The sequence below is a fragment of the Pleurodeles waltl genome, chromosome 12 (genome assembly GCF_031143425.1).
Source record: "Pleurodeles waltl isolate 20211129_DDA chromosome 12, aPleWal1.hap1.20221129, whole genome shotgun sequence".
Classification (NCBI taxonomy): Eukaryota; Metazoa; Chordata; class Amphibia; order Caudata; family Salamandridae; genus Pleurodeles; species Pleurodeles waltl.
The window spans coordinates 513,870,677-513,892,735 of NC_090451.1; the positions used below are offsets into that span (position 1 = coordinate 513,870,677).

Sequence of the window (22,059 nt, forward strand, 5' to 3'; positions counted from 1 at the left end):
CACTCCTCCCTCCTCACACCTCGGGCCATAAACCAAGGGGGTGGACCACCCTCTCAAACTATGGTGGCCCCTTCTGTCCATTTGCCTCCCTAGCAGGGGAGCGACGCTAAGGAGCTGTCCCCCCTTTTGTCGCCCTTCGTGCGACGTGGCCAGCTGCATAGCGCTGCTACCCCTAGCCCCTAGGGCGTGCGCACGGGAGTTCACAACAATACAATGCATGCGACATAATAAAACACCCGGGACACCATTTGGTGGGTATAACATGTCGCAAGTTTATTGATTACACAGGTTGGGTTAGCTTACGGGGGATCCTGGTGTCGGAGATGAGTTCGTTAATGCTGGCCGACACCCATCCTGAGAAAGCTAGAGCTGTTCTGTCTGGTGTTCTTTGCACCAGCGTACTTCGATTCTTACAGCTCTTTCATTTATTGTGGTTTACCACTCTCCTCCTTTATTTAGGTGTCATGCTCCTGACAAGTCAGAGCGAGACCCAGGCCAGTCTCCACAGTTGCTCAGGATTCCAGCTGTTCCTTGCGGGATTAAGGAGCGCCGTCGCATCATCCCAGGCCCCGCCGTAAAGACTCCCAGTGGCCTGAGGAATTGCTTTTGGCTCCAGGAATCACCATCTGGAGGTCTTTTTTAATCATTTTAATGCTTTAGGATCGCCCTGTAACTCCGCCAAGCCCCGGGGATAGCATCTCGCGATAACCAAGGCCCCCCCACCTGTGCTCGTCCCTTACCCTACGTACATCCCGCTCTTTCTAGAGCGTCCCTAATGTTTAGTAGGAAAATATCTGTGCCTGCATCAGACAAGTGTACCCCGTCTGGCGCGAAATTACCGCTCAGGTGTCTACTCAGCAGGTCTACTCACTTTGAAGCCAAATCCCTGTTGCTTTGCAATTTTTTGCAGGGACCTGTTGATTCTGCGCCTGGACATTTCAATGGTGGCCGCTGACCTGGCTCCCTGCCACACCTGCGGAATAATCTCAGACCAAATTATCTCGCCGTCTCCCATCAGGGTGGCGAGCCTGGCGATGCCCTGCCTCATGGCCTGTAACAGTGGGCCCCTCCCACAAGTAGTTAAATCGTTTCCACCCAAGTGGATCAAAAGAATGTCGGGATTAAACCTTCTCTTCCCCACCAGCTGGCCAACTCTAGGTTCCAGCGTGGCCCATCTCATTCCGGGGCTTCCCATCCAGCAGAGTTTGACGTTACTAAAACCATGGTTCCACCCTCTTTCCCTGGCCTGTTGTTCTGCTCTGGCCACTAGGGAGTGGCCCATCACCCATACCGTCTTAGCCCCTAGATGAACAAGAGGGTAACTGTCACCACACAGTTTATTGACATTTGTGATCGCCATATCTACACTTAAGGCAAAACATTGTTACAATACAGTCATCGCATTTAGCACCAAAGCAACTATTTCTTCCCATCTCGGACCCCTGCCAGCTTCCTGCCCCCATTGCACTAAACGCTCTGCCCTCGTGGGGGTCCTGATGACAACCCTTTCCCGTCTCTGGACCGAATGTACAGTTTGTATCTGTCCGACTGCCACCTCCCAATCCGCTTAATATCCCCTGCATGCAGTCCCTCCTCAAAGGCCATTTAGGCTGCACCGATTCTAAAGGAATGGGTTGACCATTTGCACCCTTGGTACCATGCCTTTGCGACCGCCCACTTCAAGAACCTTCTGTATTGAAACTGTGTGAGTGGTTGGCCGTCTTGGTGAAGCAACAAGTATCCCGGTTGTGCGCGGTGGCATGCTGTGTACCTCCTGAGCAGTTCTACTGGGCAACACTTAGGGTCCCCTAAACCTCTCAAACGCAGCACCACACCTTTCCCTTTCTGGTCGGTCTTGGGGCGCCGCACTCTCAGTTCAGCCATTTCCTGCCCCATTTTGAGGTCGCCTGACCTAAGTGCCCTATAGGATGCGTCGCCCTTTGCTTTCGCCACTAACTCTGAAGACCTGAATGCACCCAAAAAAGGCTAGGGAAAAGGTGACAGCAAATAACAGCTCCTCATACTGTGTGTTACAAATAACTGTGAGTGCCCCCATCAGCCCCCTTAGCATGTCTAGATCGATGGGTGCCCTCTGGTCGGGTGATTTTTCCTCTTCCCTAGCCCAACCTTTCAGTGCTGCCCTCATTGGGAAGCCCGCAGTTGGATCTCCCTCCCCTTTTAATTTAGCAAAATGGGCGATTGCCGCCAGGTGCCTTGAAACCCACGAGTGTGATTTTACATTGTCTTTTGCCCACAGTACAAAGCAGTGCACTCTTCTGGCCGGTGTATGGTCCTCCCCAGCCCCCCAGGCATTTGTCAGTGACGTAAACCTGTTGAAACACACCCTGTATCTGGCTCGGGTATCCGGGGCCAGTGATAACTCTCCCAGTGCCACTATCCTTTGCTCCACTGAACCAATCGCCACCATTCTGCCTTGAACGGCGTCATCTCCTCCATCGCCTGGGGGCAAGCAGTCCTGAATTTCGTCCACTGAAAACGAGAAAGAGCATCAGCGGCTACATTCTTCACCCCTTGCACATGCCGCGCACGAAATTCCACGTTTCTCAACAGACAAACTCTCACCAGCTCCCTCAGCAGCCCTACCAGCACCGGGCAGTTCCCTGACTGGCAGTTGATGGCCTGTACTACGGCCATGTTGTCCGACCAGAATGTAATCCTCTTGTTGGCTAGCTCTTGTGGCCACAGATGGAGAGATAGGACAATTGAGAACATCTCTAGTACTGTGATGTTTTTTGTGAGCCCATGCCTCCTCCATGCATTGGGCCATTTCCCTGCACACTACTGACGGCCCAGTATGGCCCCAAAGCCCTCTTTCCCTGAAGCATCGGTGAAGAGCTGGAGCTGCTGACTGGTGCACCATGGAGTGCGCCACAACAGCGTACCATTGAAATCCTCCAGAAATGACCGCCACATGCGCAGGTCCTCCTTCAGGCCCGCACTGAGGCGCACCAAGTGGTGGGATTTGTTAACCTTCACTGTTGCCCTTGCTAGCCGCCTGGCAAAGATTCTGCCCGCTGGTATAATTCTCGCTGCAAAGTTTAGCCTACCCAGTAGGCTCTGAATTGTGGCTAGGGTCGCTGTGTCCTTGCTCAGCACCTGCCACATGTCGGTCTGCAGAGCCATGACCTTGTCTTCCGGCAATCGGCACATCCCTTTCGTTGAGTCAATCTCAATGCCCAGGAATGTCAAACACTCCATAGGTCCCTGCGTCTTTCCCTGAGCCAGAGGCACCCCCAGTGACTGACTCAGGTGTTCGAATCCATTGAGGATAGCCCTACACTCGCCAGAGCCTGCCTTTCCTATGAAGAGGAAGTCATCTAGGTAGTGGAGTGAACTCCCAGGGGGGTTGTTTTCTTTCAGCGCCCATTCCAGGAAGCATGCAAAAGTTTTGAATAAGGAACATGACACCGCACAACCCATAGGCATGCATTTGTCGTAAACGTATTGACCAGCCCACTGCATCCCCACGAGGTGGAAACTACTCTGGTGGACTGGGAGAAGGCGGAACGCGAACTCAATGTCTGCCTTTGCCATGAGAGCCCCTTTGCCTGCTGCGCGAACCAGGTCAATCGCCTTATCAAATGAAACATAACAAACCGAGCACGTTCCCTCCTCCAGGTAGTCGTTCACTGATGACCCTTTGGGGTAAGAGAGATGGTGGATCATCCTATACTTGCCCTGTTCTTTCTTCGGTACGATCCCCAGAGGTGACACAATGAAGTTTGGAAGGGGTGGCTGGGTAAAGGGGCTAGCCACCCTCCCCAATTGAAGCTCCTTCTCCAGCTTCTCCTGCACCACTCCTGGGGCTTCCCTGGCTGATCCTAAGTTGTTGGCTCCCCTAGTGACTGCCGGGCTGGAGTATGGGATCCTCAAACCTTCACCAAAACCTCTGAACAATAACTCCCGTTCAACTGGTCTAGGGTAGCCTTTGAGAATGCGGGCCAAGGTGCTAAAGGTTATGGGAGAAGATGCTATTGTATTGTGTTGCAACTCTGGACAATTAGGGCTGTTTGGTGTTCTTCAAAAGAGGCCCCAGCCCTGAGGGGTCACCCCTTTTGAGACCTCCTGGCCTCACTCCTCCCTCCTGACACCTCGTGGGCCATAAACCATGGGAGTGGACCACCCTCTCAAAGTATGGTGGCCCCTTCTGTCCATCTGCCTCCCTAGCAGGGGAGCGACGCTAAGGAGCTGTCCCCCCTATTGTCACCCTTCGTGCGACGTGGCCAGCTGCATTCTCACTGTATTAGCCAATTTCAGGGGGAGTGACAGAACAGAAAAGAGAAACATCGTTTCACTTCCCTCTGTCAGCACTGCAGTAAATATGCTGCCTGCAACAATCTGAGCCCTTCAGAGATCACTGCACAAGCTGGCCTGTAACGAAGACAAGTCAACAGCACAACACCACACATTTATGCCACATATTTCCCCTACATACAACACATTTCAACATCTCATAATGTCATGCCACACAATTCAACTAGACACAATTCCACTCCATGCTACATACTTATAATCCAACAAATTCAACGTCACATATTTCCACTCCCCTCTATGCTACATAATTAACTTGACATAATACCACTCCTCACAACATAATTCCACTCCATTCCAAACCGCATAATTACACTCACGCAATGCAATTCAACTCCGGATAGTTCCATTACACATAATTCCACTCCAATATACATAATTACACTTAATGCCACATATTTACACTCCACATATAACCACTGTTAGACCTAACAGCATTAGGGTGGTCATCCCCCAACTTTTTGAGACTCTTTAAACCTTTTAAAAGTGATATTTCAACTTGCGCTAATTGGCTCTTTGTCGTTTTGATCTTATTTTTTTCAGATAAATATTATCTATTTTTCTAAACCTGTGTGGTGTATTTTTCTGATGTTTTCACTGTGTTACTGTATGATTTATTGCACAAATACTTTACACATTGCCTTCTACGTTAAGCCTGACTGCTCAGTGCCAACCTACCAGATGGTGGGAATAGGAAAATGTGGATTGTGGTGTTACTTACCCTGACTAGATTTGTGGTCCCTACTTGCACAAGAGTGCATACGTCTGCCACTTAGAGACCCCATTTCTAACAACCACTGAACTCAAAAACACATAATTACACTCCACAAAATTCAACTCTGCAACATGCCACGCCATGCTACATAATTCCACACAATGCCATACAGTTCCACACCACACAATTCAACGTCAAACAATTCCACACCATGCAACATAATTACATTCCACATAATACCACTCAACACCACATAATTCAGCTCCAAATAATTACTCTGCTCCATACCGCATAAATCCACTCCACATAAATCCACTCTGTGCCACATAGCAACACTCCACCCCATGCCACATAATTCCACTCAATGCCACACAGTTCCATGCCTCACAATTCAACTACACACATTTCCTTTCAGTGCCACATAATTCCACACCAAACCACATATATCCACTCTACACTACTTAATTCCACTACACACCACATGTATCCATTCTAGACCAAAGAATTCCACATCAAGCTACCAAATTCAACACCACATCACATAATTCCACTCTACTTCATGCCTCTCCATGACACACAATGCCACTCCAAATAAATACACTCCTTGTCACACAATCCCGCTCCACATAATTCAGCTACACGCAATTCCCATAATTACTATTCAAGTAATTCTGCAGCACAACGTACCACTTAATTCCACTGCACATAACTCCACTCAAAACCACATAATTCCACTCCAATCCACATAATTCCACTACTCGCCACAAACATCCATTCCAATTCATACAACACAGTTAAGAAATTAATTACCCAGACCTATTGGCTTTGTCAATGCTTGTTCAAATGTGGCTAGTATTGCATAAGATGTCCCAGTCAGCTTTGCAAAGAGCCCATAACATAACACTTGGAGTGGTTTTGCAAATTGTTCAGTCAAAAACACAGGCCATCCACATGACTATTCATGAACCAGCCCTGTTTGAAAATGGAGTTTCTTTTTTAACATTTTTATCTTTGTCTTACTCTTGATGAAGCTACAAAACGCTTTGATTCGGATCAGAATCCTGGCACCCTTTTCGAGTGTATGGCCGGAAGAATGTGGGATGTAATGTGTCCTATATGGAATGAAGGGCATATGGTTCAAAGAGGAGTCTAAACCTGAGCTTTAGGCATGATGTGGTAGCTGCACATAATGTGTTACAGAGCAGTGTGCAAATAAATCCAACTATATTGTTTTCCTTCTCTGTCATGTTATTAGGGTGATGGAAAAAGACCAGTTTTATGTGCTCTCCACAGTATTAAGTGATTGACGATTTTTCTTATCTTTGCAAAAATCTAAGTCATGTCTAGCCATCATACCTGAGAAAGAATTTATAGTAGTTGAAGTATTTTCTTTTGGGAGTAATTCTCAAGATAAGTGCCAACATACAAGATAGAGGGCTTGTTTGTTGATAGGTGCTAAGTTTACGTTGAACTAGGATGAGTCTAATTCCGTGGATTACTCGATGCATCATGCAGGTAGGTAGGAGTCTAGCAACAAGCAGCCTGTTTAAGGATTTTAGTGCTGGTGAGACACAATTCCAGATGGGAAGATCGTGGAGAAATATGGCAGCCATACACTGACTTTTTTGTAACATTTGTGAAGTATGAAGAGAGGTGATCTGAGGTATTGACTTTTAACAGCTCTGAGAGGATCAGGGCAATGATACCATAAGCTTTTGAGGGAAACCTGTGTATGGGAAATTTGACTGTGAAGTCTCGTCATATAGAAGCGATCTGTTGAAACTTGATTTACTTGTGGTATTAGAGCAAGGTTAGTGAACATAAATCACCCCTAGTTCCTCACTGTGACTGAGTTTAAGTAAGTAAATTTAATTAAATTTAATTAAAACCAGCGCCAAATTAGAAACTCGTCACAAAATTGCACCAAATGAACACTCGCACGTGCTCTCAAATTGGCCTTCAAATACACACAATTACAATAAAAAACAATCCCCAGTTATTTATATTAGTTGATTTTACCCTTTGACTAAGCAGTATATAAAAGGGTTGCCCCCACCTGATTGTCATAGTACTAAAAACTTTCCTTAAAATGTTAAACTAAAAGCGGGATCTTAAAACCAAGCACTCGCTCGTAACCATATATAGATAGGGACAGTGCAACCTAGTATGCTAAATGTAAAGTGCATTCCGTGGCAGGGTGAATACTAAATCAAGTTTCTCAATCCATTCAAGATGAATACTCCTCAACAGTTAACCTTAACCCTTCAAACTTAAAAAACAAAAGGCTTTGTGGAAAGTGATCGCTGTCTGGGAGTACATGAATATTATAGGCGGAGGTTAATGGCAGAGCTGCTTCACTTATTAACGTGAAATCAATTGTTGATTTTTTTTTGTTCCACTAGAGAAAGCTACAGGTGTAAAGGGGCCTGCCCCTGAGTGGGTCATCAAGTGACGGAAGCCAATTTTTTTAACCTTTTATTCAGATACGTTCCATGGTAATTTAGTCCCCATTTTGTGAAGCCTTTACTCAAGTCAGCGTTGACGTCACCAGACACAATGAAGATTGCCTCCTTGTGCTGCCTCTGCAACATTTTTAGGATACTTAACAGTATTTCCACATTTTCCCTGTTTGATCCTTGTTCGGGTGGATGTACACATTAATTTACAGCAATAATGTAATAGCACCAGATGGTACCTGAGGTTCCAACTTAATTGGCAGCAGCCAGTTGATTCCAAGGTCGATTTGTTTAAAGACTCAATTAACTTTGGTTGATCAAAACATTGTAAGGCCACCTTTAGAATGTCCAAATTTTTGAGACTTTATTGCAGAGACATGCGTCCCGACGTAGCCTGAGCTTTGAATTGGCTCCATACACCATGTTTCCTGCAACATAATAATATTAAACTGCTAAAGGAACTTCAACGCCTCCACATCTGTTGCCATGTGTTTCAGACCATGGGAGTTCCAAGAGCATATACAGGGAGTGCAGAATTATTAGGCAAATGAGTATTTTGACCACATCATCCTCTTTATGCATGTTGTCTTACTCCAAGCTCTATAGGCTCGAAAGCCTACTACCAATTAAGCATATTAGGTGATGTGCATCTCTGTAATGAGAAGGGGTGTGGTCTAATGACATCAACACCCTATATCAGGTGTGCATAATTATTAGGCAACTTCCTTTCCTTTGGCAAAATGGGTCAAAAGAAGGACTTGACAGGCTCAGAAAAGTCCAAAATAGTGAGATATCTTGCAGAGGGATGCAGCACTCTTAAAATTGCAAAGCTTCTGAAGCGTGATCATCGAACAATCAAGCGTTTCATTCAAAATAGTCAACAGGGTCGCAAGAAGCGTGTGGAAAAACCAAGGCGCAAAATAACTGCCCATGAACTGAGAAAAGTCAAGCGTGCAGCTGCCACGATGCCACTTGCCACCAGTTTGGCCATATTTCAGAGCTGCAACATCACTGGAGTGCCCAAAAGCACAAGGTGTGCAATACTCAGAGACATGGCCAAGGTAAGAAAGGCTGAAAGACGACCACCACTGAACAAGACACACAAGCTGAAACGTCAAGACTGGGCCAAGAAATATCTCAAGACTGATTTTTCTAAGGTTTTAAATGAGAGTGAGTCTTGATGGGCCAGATGGATGGGCCCGTGGCTGGATTGGTAAAGGGCAGAGAGCTCCAGTCCGACTCAGACGCCAGCAAGGTGGAGGTGGAGTACTGGTTTGGGCTGGTATCATCAAATATGAGCTTGTGGGGCCTTTTCGGGTTGAGGTTGGAGTCAAGCTCAACTCCCAGTCCTACTGCCAGTTCCTGGAAGACACCTTCTTCAAGCAGTGGTACAGGAAGAAGTCTGCATCCTTCAAGAAAAACATGGTTTTCATGCAGGACAATGCTCCATCACACGCGTCCAAGTACTCCACAGCGTGGCTGGCAAGAAAGGGTATAAAAGAAGGAAATCTAATGACATGGCCTCCTTGTTCACCTGATCTGAACCCCATTGAGAACCTGTGGTCCATCATCAAATGTGAGATTTACAAGGAGGGAAAACAGTACACCTCTCTGAACAGTGTCTGGGAGGCTGTGGTTGCTGCTGCACGCAATGTTGATGGTGAACAGATCAAAACACTGACAGAATCCATGGATGGCAGGCTTTTGAGTGTCCTTGCAAAGAAAGGTGGCTATATTGGTCACTGATTTGTTTTTGTTTTGTTTTTGAATGTCAGAAATGTATATTTGTGAATGTTGAGATGTTATATTGGTTTCACTGGTAATAATAAATAATTGAAATGGGTATATATTTTTTTTTGTTAAGTTGCCTAATAATTATGCACAGTAATAGTCACCTGCACACACAGATATCCCCCTAACATAGCTAAAACTAAAAACAAACTAAAAACTACTTCCAAAAATATTCAGCTTTGATATTAATGGGTTTTTTGGGTTCATTGAGAACATGGTTGTTGTTCAATAATAAAATTAATCCTCAAAAATACAACTTGCCTAATAATTCTGCACTCCCTGTATAAATGCTGTTGTCTGCTGCCATTTGGCATCTAGTTTTTTTCATCAGGTCCATTTGCTACTATGATGGTTTGAAGATTGACGTTCTGTTTGTTTACAGATTGGAGGCCAGCCAATATGTACGTGTTGGCTCATGTCCTGATGGAGCAAATTTTGGCGCTTTACTATAGTTACATTTTCTTGGCTGCTTCGGGTGATTTCAACTCCAACTGCTCCTTTTAACACTGAGCCCCCCCTCTTCTCTTTTCCCGGGAGCAAGGGGCTGGGGTATCAAAGAGGTTCTAGTCTTTGTAACACAGTGCCCCATGAACTAAAGGTGTCTTGCTGTTCCAGGATTTGAGCAACAATGACTGGAGAGGACCAGGAAGTTAGTGTTGCCTCTTTGCCCCTGTTATTTGGATGGGGGGGTAAACTCAGCTGATCGGAGCTCTGTCGTGGTGATATAGGCCAGGGACTGAATTTCCTTTTAAGGTTGATGATTGTTCCTCTATTTAAAATGCCGAAAGGCCGGTTCGAATTATAGCAAGGGATTAGGAGAAATTTATCACCCAAATCCACTATATGATGGGATATCTGGCATCCTGGCGGTCTTATTAATGCTGGTGATTTTAAATAATTGCCTAACCATAGGTGTTGATCCTTACCAATAGTCAGCATGAAGTTTCCCTCAAGGTGATATTGCGAATACGGGCATTTGAATTACTGCAATTTTTTGGTTGTTTTCCCAGTATTTACTGGCTTCCAACCCAGCATTGTCCCATTGATTCCCTTGGTCTGTACTCTGGCAATTGTTGTGTTCCTCCTTTAGGGGTTTGCTTACCGCCCCCTCCCGCTGATCAGGGCTTCCTCCCCAGCAGCCATTAGTTATTTCACTTTTTTCCTTGAGTGACTAGTTTTGCTGTTTTAGTTGACTTCTGCATGAAGAAACTGCTATCTTGGAGTTATCCTGGCTATCCTGCTGCATCTTCATCTGCTCTGTGACATTTGTGCTGCTTTCCGCCTTGTCTCCCTTGTCTGTTCCCTCTGTCTTTGCCCTTCGTGCCAAAGGAATTTGGCAAATAACTTCTATATGCAGTTTTGCTGGCCCATCTTAACCTTCTTCCATGCTTTCCTTTGTCATTTATTTTCCCTTTTGGTAAGTGAGATAAGTGAGGGCTCGTTCACTGCGGGCTCATTAGAAACTTCTCCTATAATCCTACCCCTGGCGGGACTTGGTTCTTGGGTACTGAGGCCTTTCCTGCACTCAATTGATCTCTGACTTTTCTCCTGCCGAAAAGGAAATAAATAGACTGTGAGTTTTTACTTTCTTGAGGTTGGACCACTTCACAGTCAGCCTCTTTCTTGTCTGCCGAGAATTCATGCATCATGTCTTCCCAGCTGCAGAGCCTGTCCTGGGTTCTGAGGGCCTGGGCTCTTACTTCTGTCAAGATGTCATTTAAAATTTCAATAACCTTGTGTGAGTTGTCGCCTATAGAGGCAGATTGCCATGACACTTGCTGAGTATAAGAACGGTTTTGAGCCCTTCTTATCAAGTCGTTCAACACTTAGAGCTTCTTATCAATACTCACTATGTGCACTGTCAAGATATTGAGTAGATCTACCTGAGTATCCTGTTTATCGGCTTGATAATAAATAGCCGCAGATATTGCATCCTTGGAGCCACGAGGCCCAAGAGTCTCCAGATGCTGGCAATTCGTCCTTAAATTTAACTTCAGTGGTGGGACCGCTGGGACGTTATTTACCCCTGGATGGGTCAGTGCAGTGTCAGTTGCGTTTTCGTGCCTATCTGAGTTCCTTGGTCTCCTTGAGTTGAAGAAGTGTATCTTCACCGGTGAGCTACTTCTGCAGGTGGTGTGCCGGCTCACGTTGTCTTTTAGGGATTCCAAACACCCCCTCCTCTCCTTGCATGTTGTGTGTCTTCAGTAGCTGACCCACTTTTATCAGTCCCTCGCAGGTGACCTGCTTACTTAAAAATGCATCTGAACAAGTATCTGAGAGGTCGATTAAAGGTGCATCCTGCGTCGTTATACAATCCCTATCACTTCCTCCCTTTAGTGATTGTGAGATTTGTAAGGGGGAGTTCTGACTCCAATTGTTCCAATAACTGAGATTTGAAGTGGAGAAAGCGTTGAATTGATTGCAATTGTGCTCTTCCGCCATAATCATTACACTTGGGTTACTGAGGTGCGGATTCAGTGAGCTACTCGCTACTAGGTCAACTTGTGGGCTTTCCTTGTCCTGGGGGGACTTCTCAGCAGCTATAGGAGTTTTCTCAATGTCGGTGTCTATCTGTGGGGAGGAAGATAATGTACCGTTCAAAGCTGGGAAGGGATTATCTGCCATCTTAGTTATCAGAAAGTCAGTGATTTTGTATCCCTCTTTCTTATCATGGCTAGCTGATTTATTAGTGGTTTTCTCAGAGACTGCTAGTTTTAATGGGGATTTCCTCCCGGTACATTCACTCTGTCGCTCGACCAGAACTTCTCCCGTTAATCCTGGGGAGCACTGCCTTTACTTCTCTACTGCTTTTTTTCTCCCCCAAGTTAGTGTCATCCTTACTTCACTTGCCGGTGGAATCAGGATTGATTAACCAGTGCTGGGATGCTTGTACCAGTATTTGTACCAGTACTGAGGTGCTATAGCAGCATCCCTTTAGGCAAAAGCTGCACCAGTCTATTACCAGCCACTTACGTGCAAAAAAGGTGGGATTCGGCCTAATGCCCTGGAAGAACTCGCACGCTTGAGCCTCAAGCACCAGGCACCCAATTGCTATTTCGTAGCTTGTAGAGTATGGTATCCTGGGCTGTTACTATCCTACTGACTTGGACCTCCATGCAAGTCTCAGTTAAAGCTAGCGATACTGGTTAAAATAGGGGTTAGTGCTTACTTGCTTTCTTGCTGTATTTTCCTGTTAAAGCTCCTGGACTCCTAGATGCCTGGACTCCGAACTTCAGAGTCCAGATTGGGCACCACCAGCAGCACCAGCGCCTCCTCACCATATCTGGGACATTCAAAGATCCTGGCTTTCTGCATCTAATGCCGGCTTTCAGTGCCCTGCTCGACTCCTGCCTTTGATATACAGGGCCACAAAACCACAGGGCCACAGGATGCTGGGCACGGAGCCACACTCCGATCTCCTCTGAGCGCAGTCAACTACCTTACAGTACGGGCACCTCGTAGTTCTCCCCGCAGCTCCTCGCAGTGGCGGCTGCTTTCCCCTCTCGCCTTGTTCCTCACTGACCACAAGGCCACAGGATACTGATCTCCAGCCCCCACAAACTCCGGCCGATCTCCGACCTCCTCTAGGACGGGCACGGACCGAGATGGACTGCTGAGGTCAACTGCCTAAGGGGGGTGTCAAAGCCTCTCAGTTCGGGGGCCGCAACTTGTAGCACCCCACAGCACCCTGCAGCGCCCAACGGCAATGGCAGCTCTGTCCTCGCTCCTCACCGCTGGCAACCGCCTGACAACCACCCGGCAACAGTGTCAACTGCGACTGAGTGGTTTGGTGGTGGGCCTAGGTATTATTGAAAGGCAATTTTCGATCCATTGCCCCTTATGTGTATCTCTTTTTTTGACATAATTAAGGTAAGATGATCCAGTAACATCCTATGTTGAACCACTTGGAAACATTGCCAATTAATCATTAGTCAAGGTCAGATGTATTTCATGTACCTACATCATATCGCATTTGTTATATCATGTGACAATTTCTCATTCAGTACTTCAACCCAAACACTACATTACGAGTAGGGTGTGGTTAGTCGATGTGGAGGTATCAGACAATATAGTGAATGCAATATTATTATAGGTTAATAATAGAGACTTCAATATATGATCATTGTGCCATAGATTCGCAAGCATAAGTATGATTTATGTATTTTTGGCAAAGTTGTAACAGGTAAGATTGAAGAAGACAATGAGGTCAGGTAGAGTGCTAACATAATATTGAAGCAAGACAGTTTGCTGGACTTTGAAGGTCATCGCCTATGCAATCAGTGGTGCCTACGAGAGGAAGGAGGTAGTCTTATTCAATATTGATACTTGTGCTCCAGTGAAAAGATCAAGTAATAAATGATGCCACTGCGTTTGAATTAGCACTGCCTTAAACGTCATCTAGTTTGGCTATTGGTGCTGCATTCACGCCACAGATGGAATGGAATCCAGTTCTAGTCAGAGAGAAGGTCATTTCTACTAGGTATGTTAATATACCTCCTAAGGCAAATCTTTTATCAAGTTTGTGCAAGAAAGACTCATTAGTTTTTGGTTATTGGTTGATTATTAGAAGAATCAGTAGGTTCAAGACTGATCTTTTTTTACATAGGTTGTCTATAGGATGCTCTGAGTTAACTTGAGAACAATCCTGTAGTCAACAAGTGGTTGAGGGTGACTCTGGTAGATTTGCTGCGTAGCTGTTGAGCAGGTTCTGCTTGATTTGGGATGGACATAGGTATGCTGGGTGCATGCTGGGCAACAGATTTTTGTAGCATTAGTGAAATCTTCTTAGGTCATAAAGTTGAAGGGGAGTTTTGTTAGTTGCTGTCCTATTTTGTTATCTGGAGCTGTAGCAGGGTAAGTTAGACTGTGTGACAGGGTGCTGGGCGCGGGCCCGTGATGGAAGTACCCCAGGGGCACTCCTCAGTTCACCAATGTCGTACGGGAAGAGGCGGGCTGCAGGGGAGCGGAGAACATCCAGAGGAGTCAGCAATCCAAAAGGTTAAAAACCACATAAGTCCTGGAACCGGGGCGCCGACAGGAGAACTGGAGACAGGTGAAGCGACAGCAGAAGGAGAGCGAGGCGAGGACAGAATCAACAAAAGACACGAAGAAGAGAGGACGAAGAAGAAGCACTGGAGAACTACACACTGGGCACAATAACGATGGGCACACTATAATAAATAGGCACTGTACACCAATAGACACAGACAGGGACAAGCAGCTGTCAAGGGGAGAGTAAGAGAAAACTACGAGAAACAGCTGAGAAAATAAGAAGGCGAGGAAGGGAAAGAGATACGCTCTATAGATAGGAAAACAAGCCAGTAACAGGACAAGGAGCTGACAGAGAGAGAATAAGAGAAAACTACGAGAAACAGCTGAGAAAATAAGGAGAGGAGGAAAGGAGAAACGCTCTATAAGCAAGCCAGCAACTGGACAAGCAACCGAGACAGGACAGCAAAGACAAAGGTTAATATAAAGAGTAAAACGCAGAACAGTCCAGAGAGAATAGGAGAACAAGAAAAACCGAAGGGTAAAAGCTATCAAGACAAAGCAGTGAGACAGAAGATACAGGACAAAGAAAATAGAAAGAGAAAGAGAAAGACAGGGGAAGAGTAAGGATAATAAGGGAAAGAAAAACATACCTACCATCTAATCGGTCTCTTCTCTTCTTCTTCTTCCCCACAAACTCCTCCGCTGTAATGAGATGACCACCTACCCAAAAGGAGAAAGAAGGAAACACTGAGGGACTACAAAGCTACGAAGAACTCATGACAGGAATAAACTCAAGAAACAACTGTAATAGAAGAAATAAATAAAGACATTTATAAACATCACTATGCTCGCAAGCCGTCATTATTACTTGGCCTGTCACAGACTGTTATGTTGTTCATCAGCCAAATAAGCACCTAGAGCTTGGGAGGTGTCATTTTGGACTTAATGCATTTTCAAATTCAGAAATCATTTTCTGTACATAAATGTTATTTTTTTTATGTCTTGCTGTCTATTATGTATAAATTAGCGACTGGCTGGGCCATTGATAAGGTCTTGTATCTTCACTTACAATTATTGTAAGAGTAAGAAGAGAATGAAAAAGAAGACTACTTGTAATCAAATTTCGGCAATTGCTTCCTATCATGTCTTGCTAGAATGATACTCTTTAGGCAGTTGTACATACATTTTGTAACTTGACATGTCTTCCGTGATTTTACAAGATTTACTTTGATTTAGTTGATTATTGGGTAATCAACTTAATGTCCTGACCGACCAAAACTGCATCTCGCTTTAGAGAATCTCCCAGACGCTTGCCATGTTTATATTGCATTTCGTCCCTTACCGGTTACCCAGTAACCAGTCAGTGCCCACAGAAAGATAAATGGCATGCTTTTTCGATATCTTGATTTAAGTTTATAGAACACTTCTACTCCTAAACCACAATCTGGATACTTCTAAACTGCAGTTTCCAGAGAAATTACAATAATATGAGGTCTTTTTTTATCGTTTTATGGTGTCTCTTCTAAAAATGTGGTGTTCCTACACTACAGTTTCTCTGCAGAATGTTCACCTAAAGCACATTTTTAGCTGTAATGTACTGCCAGAGTGCAGGAAAATTACTCCATTACTAAGAAAAAAAGAATCTAGGAAAATGTAGTGTCTTGTAAGCACTCTTGTGAGCCACAAACTCTCCTTCTTGTTTGGCATCACCAGTGCTACCAAGCATATGGTGGGTGCTCATTCCTGTGCTCTGTCATGTATACACATTTGTAAACTTTTTTTGGGGTCTTCCAATCATTCATCTATATTTTGGTCCTAGGACAAGGAGCTCTCTCCTACCTGTCATAGAGTGCTAGTTGAGGATGTGTACATTCTGGCCCTTTCGCCACTCCTCTGTATAACCTCTTGGTGGGTTAAAGAAACCATCAGCAGGTGTACATGTTGTACTGCATAGTATTGCTGCCCTCCCTTAATAAAGATGTTTATTTGTTCAGATAATGCCAACCAGACCCTCCTCCTTAGGCTCCTTCGGTTCTAAAAAAGCATTAATTGAAAGTTATTCGGGTTTACATAATTTAAATTGAATTTTTAGCAGACAAATAGCTCTCATAATATTTGGAGCAAAGCATATCAACACCTGTAAGTTCTGTTGGAGGAGCTCCCAGAATCCCTCCAGGAAAGTCAGATAACTCGTAGCATAGTTAATTATTGCAACTTTGGGGAAAGTATATTTATGCACAAAGATGCTGAAATTGCATTGTAGATAGAGTCTGGAAATCTGATGTTTATACATCTAAAATACCAAGAAGAGGAACATTCAAAATTGTTTAGTGCATTGCATCTGGTCAGCAGACATAGACATACATCCAAGGTTCCAGCTGACTGCTCCACTAAATTAACCTCAGATTAGTTGTTTAGTCGGTAACATTGATAAAGTATCTTTCAGTTTGTTTGGCTTAAAATCGGTCCTTTGACAAACTCAGTCCCTTTCATTGGCTGCATGGTTTGCAAATGTATCGTGCAAGATAATTTCAGTTTTGCACCAGCCAAAGAAGCAATCTTTGGTCTCGCCTGGACTAGGATACATTTTTACCATCCAAGTCTCAGGTGAAAAATGTGCCACGAGAATAGGTTTTGTTGTATATATTGTTGAAGTCATAGCCACAACCGTACACAAAGGGAGCATCTCTCTCCTAGCCACTTATCCATTAGCTGATGGCCGTAATTCCAGCCTAACACATAAGATGTAGAGCTTTAGTATATGAGCTTGCGTCTGTTCTCTTGACTAACTCAAGATCAATATTGTGATAGTGATTCTCACTGTAAGGGACAGTCTATTACGTAGGTGAATTAGCTTTGCATAGTTTACTTTGATGATTGTTTTCTTTGTCATGAAATACTTTTAAACACTTTTTTTTTTTTTAAACAACCAAAGAAGCATTCTATGGTCTTGCCTTGGTTGGCATTGGTTTTACGCTCAAAGTTTCAATGGTGAAAAATGTGCCACAATAATATGTTTTGTCATTTATATCCTTGATTGTCAAAACCACAAACTTACTCAGAAGACGCATCTCTGTCCTAGCTGCTTCTCCCTTAGCTGATGATCGTGATTCGAGACTGACATTTGAAGTGTAAGGCTTTAGTATACAGGCCAGGTCTCTCGACTATGTCAAGATCAATATTGGAATAGTGATTCTCAATGTAAGAGACATTGTGTTGTCCAACATTATAAGCTTTGCTTAGTTTCCTTTAATAATAGGGTGCTCTAGCCTTTCTCATGGCATCCTAGCAGTGTCATCCCAGTGGAGAATCTCAGCATAGCAGTTAACGTTAAAACTACTGCTGCTGAAGGGAATGCTTCAAGCAATTTATAACAAAAAACACATGATGTCTTCAAACCGCACTACCAATGGCTACTTACATTACCTGAAGGTTTTTGTTGATCAAAGAAATAAACATAACGCTGGTGTTTTGACCACTGCAAAGTCCAGCCCAAACCTAGAAAATTGGGTTGTAGTTAGGTCTACTGTGCAAGCGCTTTGAACTGTTGTAAGTATTGTGGTCTTTTAACCACGCCCATCACTTTCACTTGTTTTATGGGCTTGCCTTTCAAAAATCCTTTATCATCATTGTTAAATGCTTTACATTTGTCCCTCCTTGGAGCGGTTTTGTTACCGCCTTGCAGACTGCTCCTTTACACAGATAAAGTGCGTTTGATTGCAAGTGAACTTCTTGTTCTTTTTGTGTCTCTCCTTCGCGTCATGCTCATACCGGCCATGGCGCTTTGAATCAGCTCGCTTATGTCAACTGTTTTTGCTGTTCATTTTCAGTTTAAGTGGCAAGAAAAGTCTGGTTAGGAATTTACAAAACTAATAGCTCTAACTCATTTTTTATACGTTTTCTGCTACTTCTGTTTTTTTTTTTTAAATTGTAATAGCGCCCTTCGATTTTCAAGATCTGGCTTAGAACTCCTATTAGATTCCAAGCTATTACACCGTTTGCCTCCTACCACTGCAGCACTACGGAAATCCTCAAAAGGTGTAGGGCCTTTTCAACAGCGCTGTTGGTGTCACTATCACATAGTGCTTCAAGCATCCTAAACCAGGGGAGGGAGGCTTTTAAGGAACCAACCACTTGTAGAGCTGTGACTCCTAGGGCTGAAAAGAAATGTAAGTATTCCTCCAAGTCCCTGCATATATAAAATGCACTGTCCCTACGGGCTCCATAATGCCATCAAGAGCCAGAAAGAGGGCCAGCATCCCCTCAACCTCGTGCCCTTCACTGTAAAATGAAAACAAGAGGATGGAACTCATGCAACACAGATGTGAACATACTGCTGCAAACCAGTGGCACATTGCAAACTTGAATGCACTAGTCCAGTGGTTCACAACCTGTGGTCCGGGGACCCCTGGGGGTCCGCAAAGCCTCTTCAGGGGGTCCGCAACTTCTTAGAAAATTAAATAATACTAACAGATTAGGTAAATCGCACAATATTAAATGCACATTTCATTGTTTTATTTAATTTGCTTTTCAACCGCATATTTAGTGATGGTGCTTGCCCCGTTGACCGTTTGTTCATTTTATGTTTACATTGTTGCACTTTTAGGAACTCATACAGTCACATGTTTTTACAGTAAGGTAGTCATTTATTTTACAGTCCACATATTAAAGGTATTCATTCATTGCATATTTAAGACAGTTATTCAGTACTTTTGTTACAGGTAAAATCTAAAAGTCAGATATAATCAAATGCATTCTCATCTCTGAGCCTCCTTTGAGATCACTTTCTAAGGTGAAAATATTTCTAGATTTCTCTATCAGAGTGCAATATATTACTCTACCATTCATACAACCAGAATGTGTTTGTCAAGGCAGATCATGTTGTGCTATTTTGAATGACACATCTAATAATAATTTCTCCTTTTTTCATGCAGAATCTATTGTGAAGGAAATTGTGAAGCCCAGTATACCAGTTGAAGTTTTGACACCGGCACCAAAGAAGGCAAATGTATGTATTCCGGACCCTTAGAATCTGTTTACAAGTCTTCTCCCAAACCCCCCAAGAACTGGAGTGTTATCCAGGACATTGGGGAGTGTTGTGGTTTATCGCTTTACATTTGCACTTTTTGTTTTGAGGTCTACAATTAGATAAGCTGCCCTTGCCTTAATAACAAGTGAACAAGCTGCTACTGAGATGAAGCAATGCGGGCAGCGTAGCAGACATTCACACAGGGTGATCCAGTGGCTGATAACTGAAGTGACAGACCTCATTTGGATGTTCTCATGTCTGTTACTGGGCGAAAGGTCTGGGATTGTTTACTTGTTGACCATGTAGTGTTGAATCTTCCTGGAATGGATTACTGACTGAGTAGCCCTTTTTCTACTACCGTAATAGGATGCTTTTCGACTAAGAATCCCCACTGAGAAGTTTCGGACTCTTACAGTGCAAGTCAAATAGAATGATATTGTGGCTACTAGTTGAGTAGTATTCAAGGTGCTAATAGCAGAAATGTTCGGCTATTAGCAACTTGGGTAAAGTCTCCCAGTTCATACTAGGCAGACAGAACTGACAGGCTTTCATGGTGTCTCATCCTGTAGGATGATCTGCCAGATTACACAAGGGTGGCACACTGACTTGGCTAAAATGGGACACATCTTGTATGTGGGCTAGTCCACTAAGAGGTGGCAGATCACTTGAATTCGGTGAGTTAAGAGCTCTCCTGGGATGTTTCAGTTGGGATGAAAGGTCTCGACAAAGCTATATTGTGTTTTTGAGTTGAGTAGTCATGTGAAATGTTATTTATAGTCAATAATTGGTTGGTAACCTCCCTTTGGTGACTACCTTGCTAATTTTTGGGTGACAGCCACTGTGGCCTTCTCAGGTTGAAATTAGTGGATGATCACCTATCATGGCGTATTAACCAATTCTTTTGCGGGTGGGAGCATGTTTTCTAGTATGATCTGAATTGTAGTAACATGGTAATTTAGATCTCACTAGGGGTATGGAAAGTTGTACATACACAACCAATAAAATACAAAATACATGGGTCTCTGGTTCCTATAGTTGTGGTAGGTGCATATATGTTTTAAATATATAGTTAGGGTATCTAGATTTAAGTTTCAATCGAAAATACTCTACTACCACCAGCAGAAAAACTATGCTTTTAATTGGAAGTTGGAAAACAGCACTTTTGCCCTGTTTTTTATAATGCTTTGGCTCAATCTACCGGCAATGTAGTAAAGGTGCAGCCACTCCAATAGTAATTATTTTTAAGAACTATGTGCGTGGGAAAACAAAACCTAGAAGCAAAGGAGTCTTGAGTCCAAGTCACATAGCAAACCAGCATTGGCAAAGCCAATAGGTCGCGCCATTGTGACATATTGACTTTGCCAGTGATGTTTAGCCATGCTGCACAACATCTCTTATGCTGCGCAGCGTGGGTAAAGTTTTTAAAAACATGATACAGGGTTTTTGTTTTTGTTTGTTTTTGCTTTTTGTTTTAATTTTTAGTTACCGATCCAAGCTTATAAGTTCGGTGGGGAGTGAGGGACACACTGGCAGCCCTCGCGGGGCAGCACCTGCAGCCCGTGCAGCACTTCTTCAGTGCAGGGCGTTTCACAATAGTGTTGTAAACGTGACATCTAATCCCGCCATGTTCAGGAAGAGCGGTGACAGGACATTATACTTCCTGTCTGAATTTCTATAGTCACATCCAACTGTTGCTGCCTTAATTGTTCTGAGAAATGTCGCCCATTGCAAGTTTTCTAAGGACTGTTATTGTTAACTAATTGACAGTGATATCCTCAATTGCATCTGAAAGGCATCTCTGCCCCTTCTCCCACCGGACTGTTTAACCCTTAATTGCCTACAAGAAAAACAAGAAAAAACAAGAACTTCAGAAACAAACTTATATTTTGTATTTCACAGCTCCACTTTCGCAGATGGACAGTGGATACCATCATCTATTTTTGTTGTTTTCCCTCAAATAACAGCTTGTTGCATTACGGGGCTTGTAGTTTTGCTTTTAACAGTTTCATCATGGTCTTTGTTTTTAAAATGTTACAATTAGCCATGTTTTAAAACTGTACAAAGTCGACTACTCCCTTTAAAAAATGCTTGTTTACAGGTAGATCCAAATGTAAACTCTGCTTATATATTTTTGTAGGGGTTTACGCTTTCCCTTACATCCAGTGGCGTAACAAATGCCCCCTCAGCGCGTGGGGTCTCCATGCTCCAGGGTTCCCCCCCCTCAGCACAGTACACAGTGCAACGGGCAGCAGCCCCCTGACTGGGTCCATGGCAAAGGCGGCCCCCTCAAGTTTCTACTTTGCAGGGGGGGGGCTCAAGTCCCGTTACGCCACTGCTTACATCACACATTTAAACAAGCATAGGCAATATGAATCTTTTTTCTTTTGTGTAGCTTCACGACACAATAAAGGCACAACATGGATAGTACCACATACTTCTCTAATATAAACAATAAGGATGTGGCATTTGGAGAAGGAACATAACACAATTCTGTCACACACAAAGGACAGGCCCAATACAGGTGAGAGGCATTAAAGGGCTATTGTACAATTTCCATAAACATACTAGTGCAACAAATCTGGTAGAAACACCCAAACCTCTTATGAAATTAATATACATTCATAAATTCATATAGGTTGAAGAACACTCGCATATCTAGTATAGTACTCTTCATCAGTGGGTTCCATGTCTTGCACTGGCAAGCATTCATCAGTACTACTGTTCACTGTTTGTATAGTTGCCTA

The 22,059-nt window shown here is 43.9% G+C and overlaps 1 protein-coding gene across 7 annotated transcripts in view; it reads left to right on the top strand.

The window, feature by feature from the left end:
* KATNB1 (katanin regulatory subunit B1) overlaps window positions 1–22,059 on the top strand; it is a 434,067-nt gene that overhangs the window by 262,774 nt on the left and 149,234 nt on the right. For all 7 annotated transcript variants that reach the window (XM_069217361.1, XM_069217365.1, XM_069217360.1 and 4 more), the window contains one exon: window positions 19,221–19,294. In XM_069217361.1, the coding sequence (XP_069073462.1) occupies window positions 19,221–19,294 (74 nt within the window). The remainder of the gene's footprint in view (window positions 1–19,220; window positions 19,295–22,059) is intronic.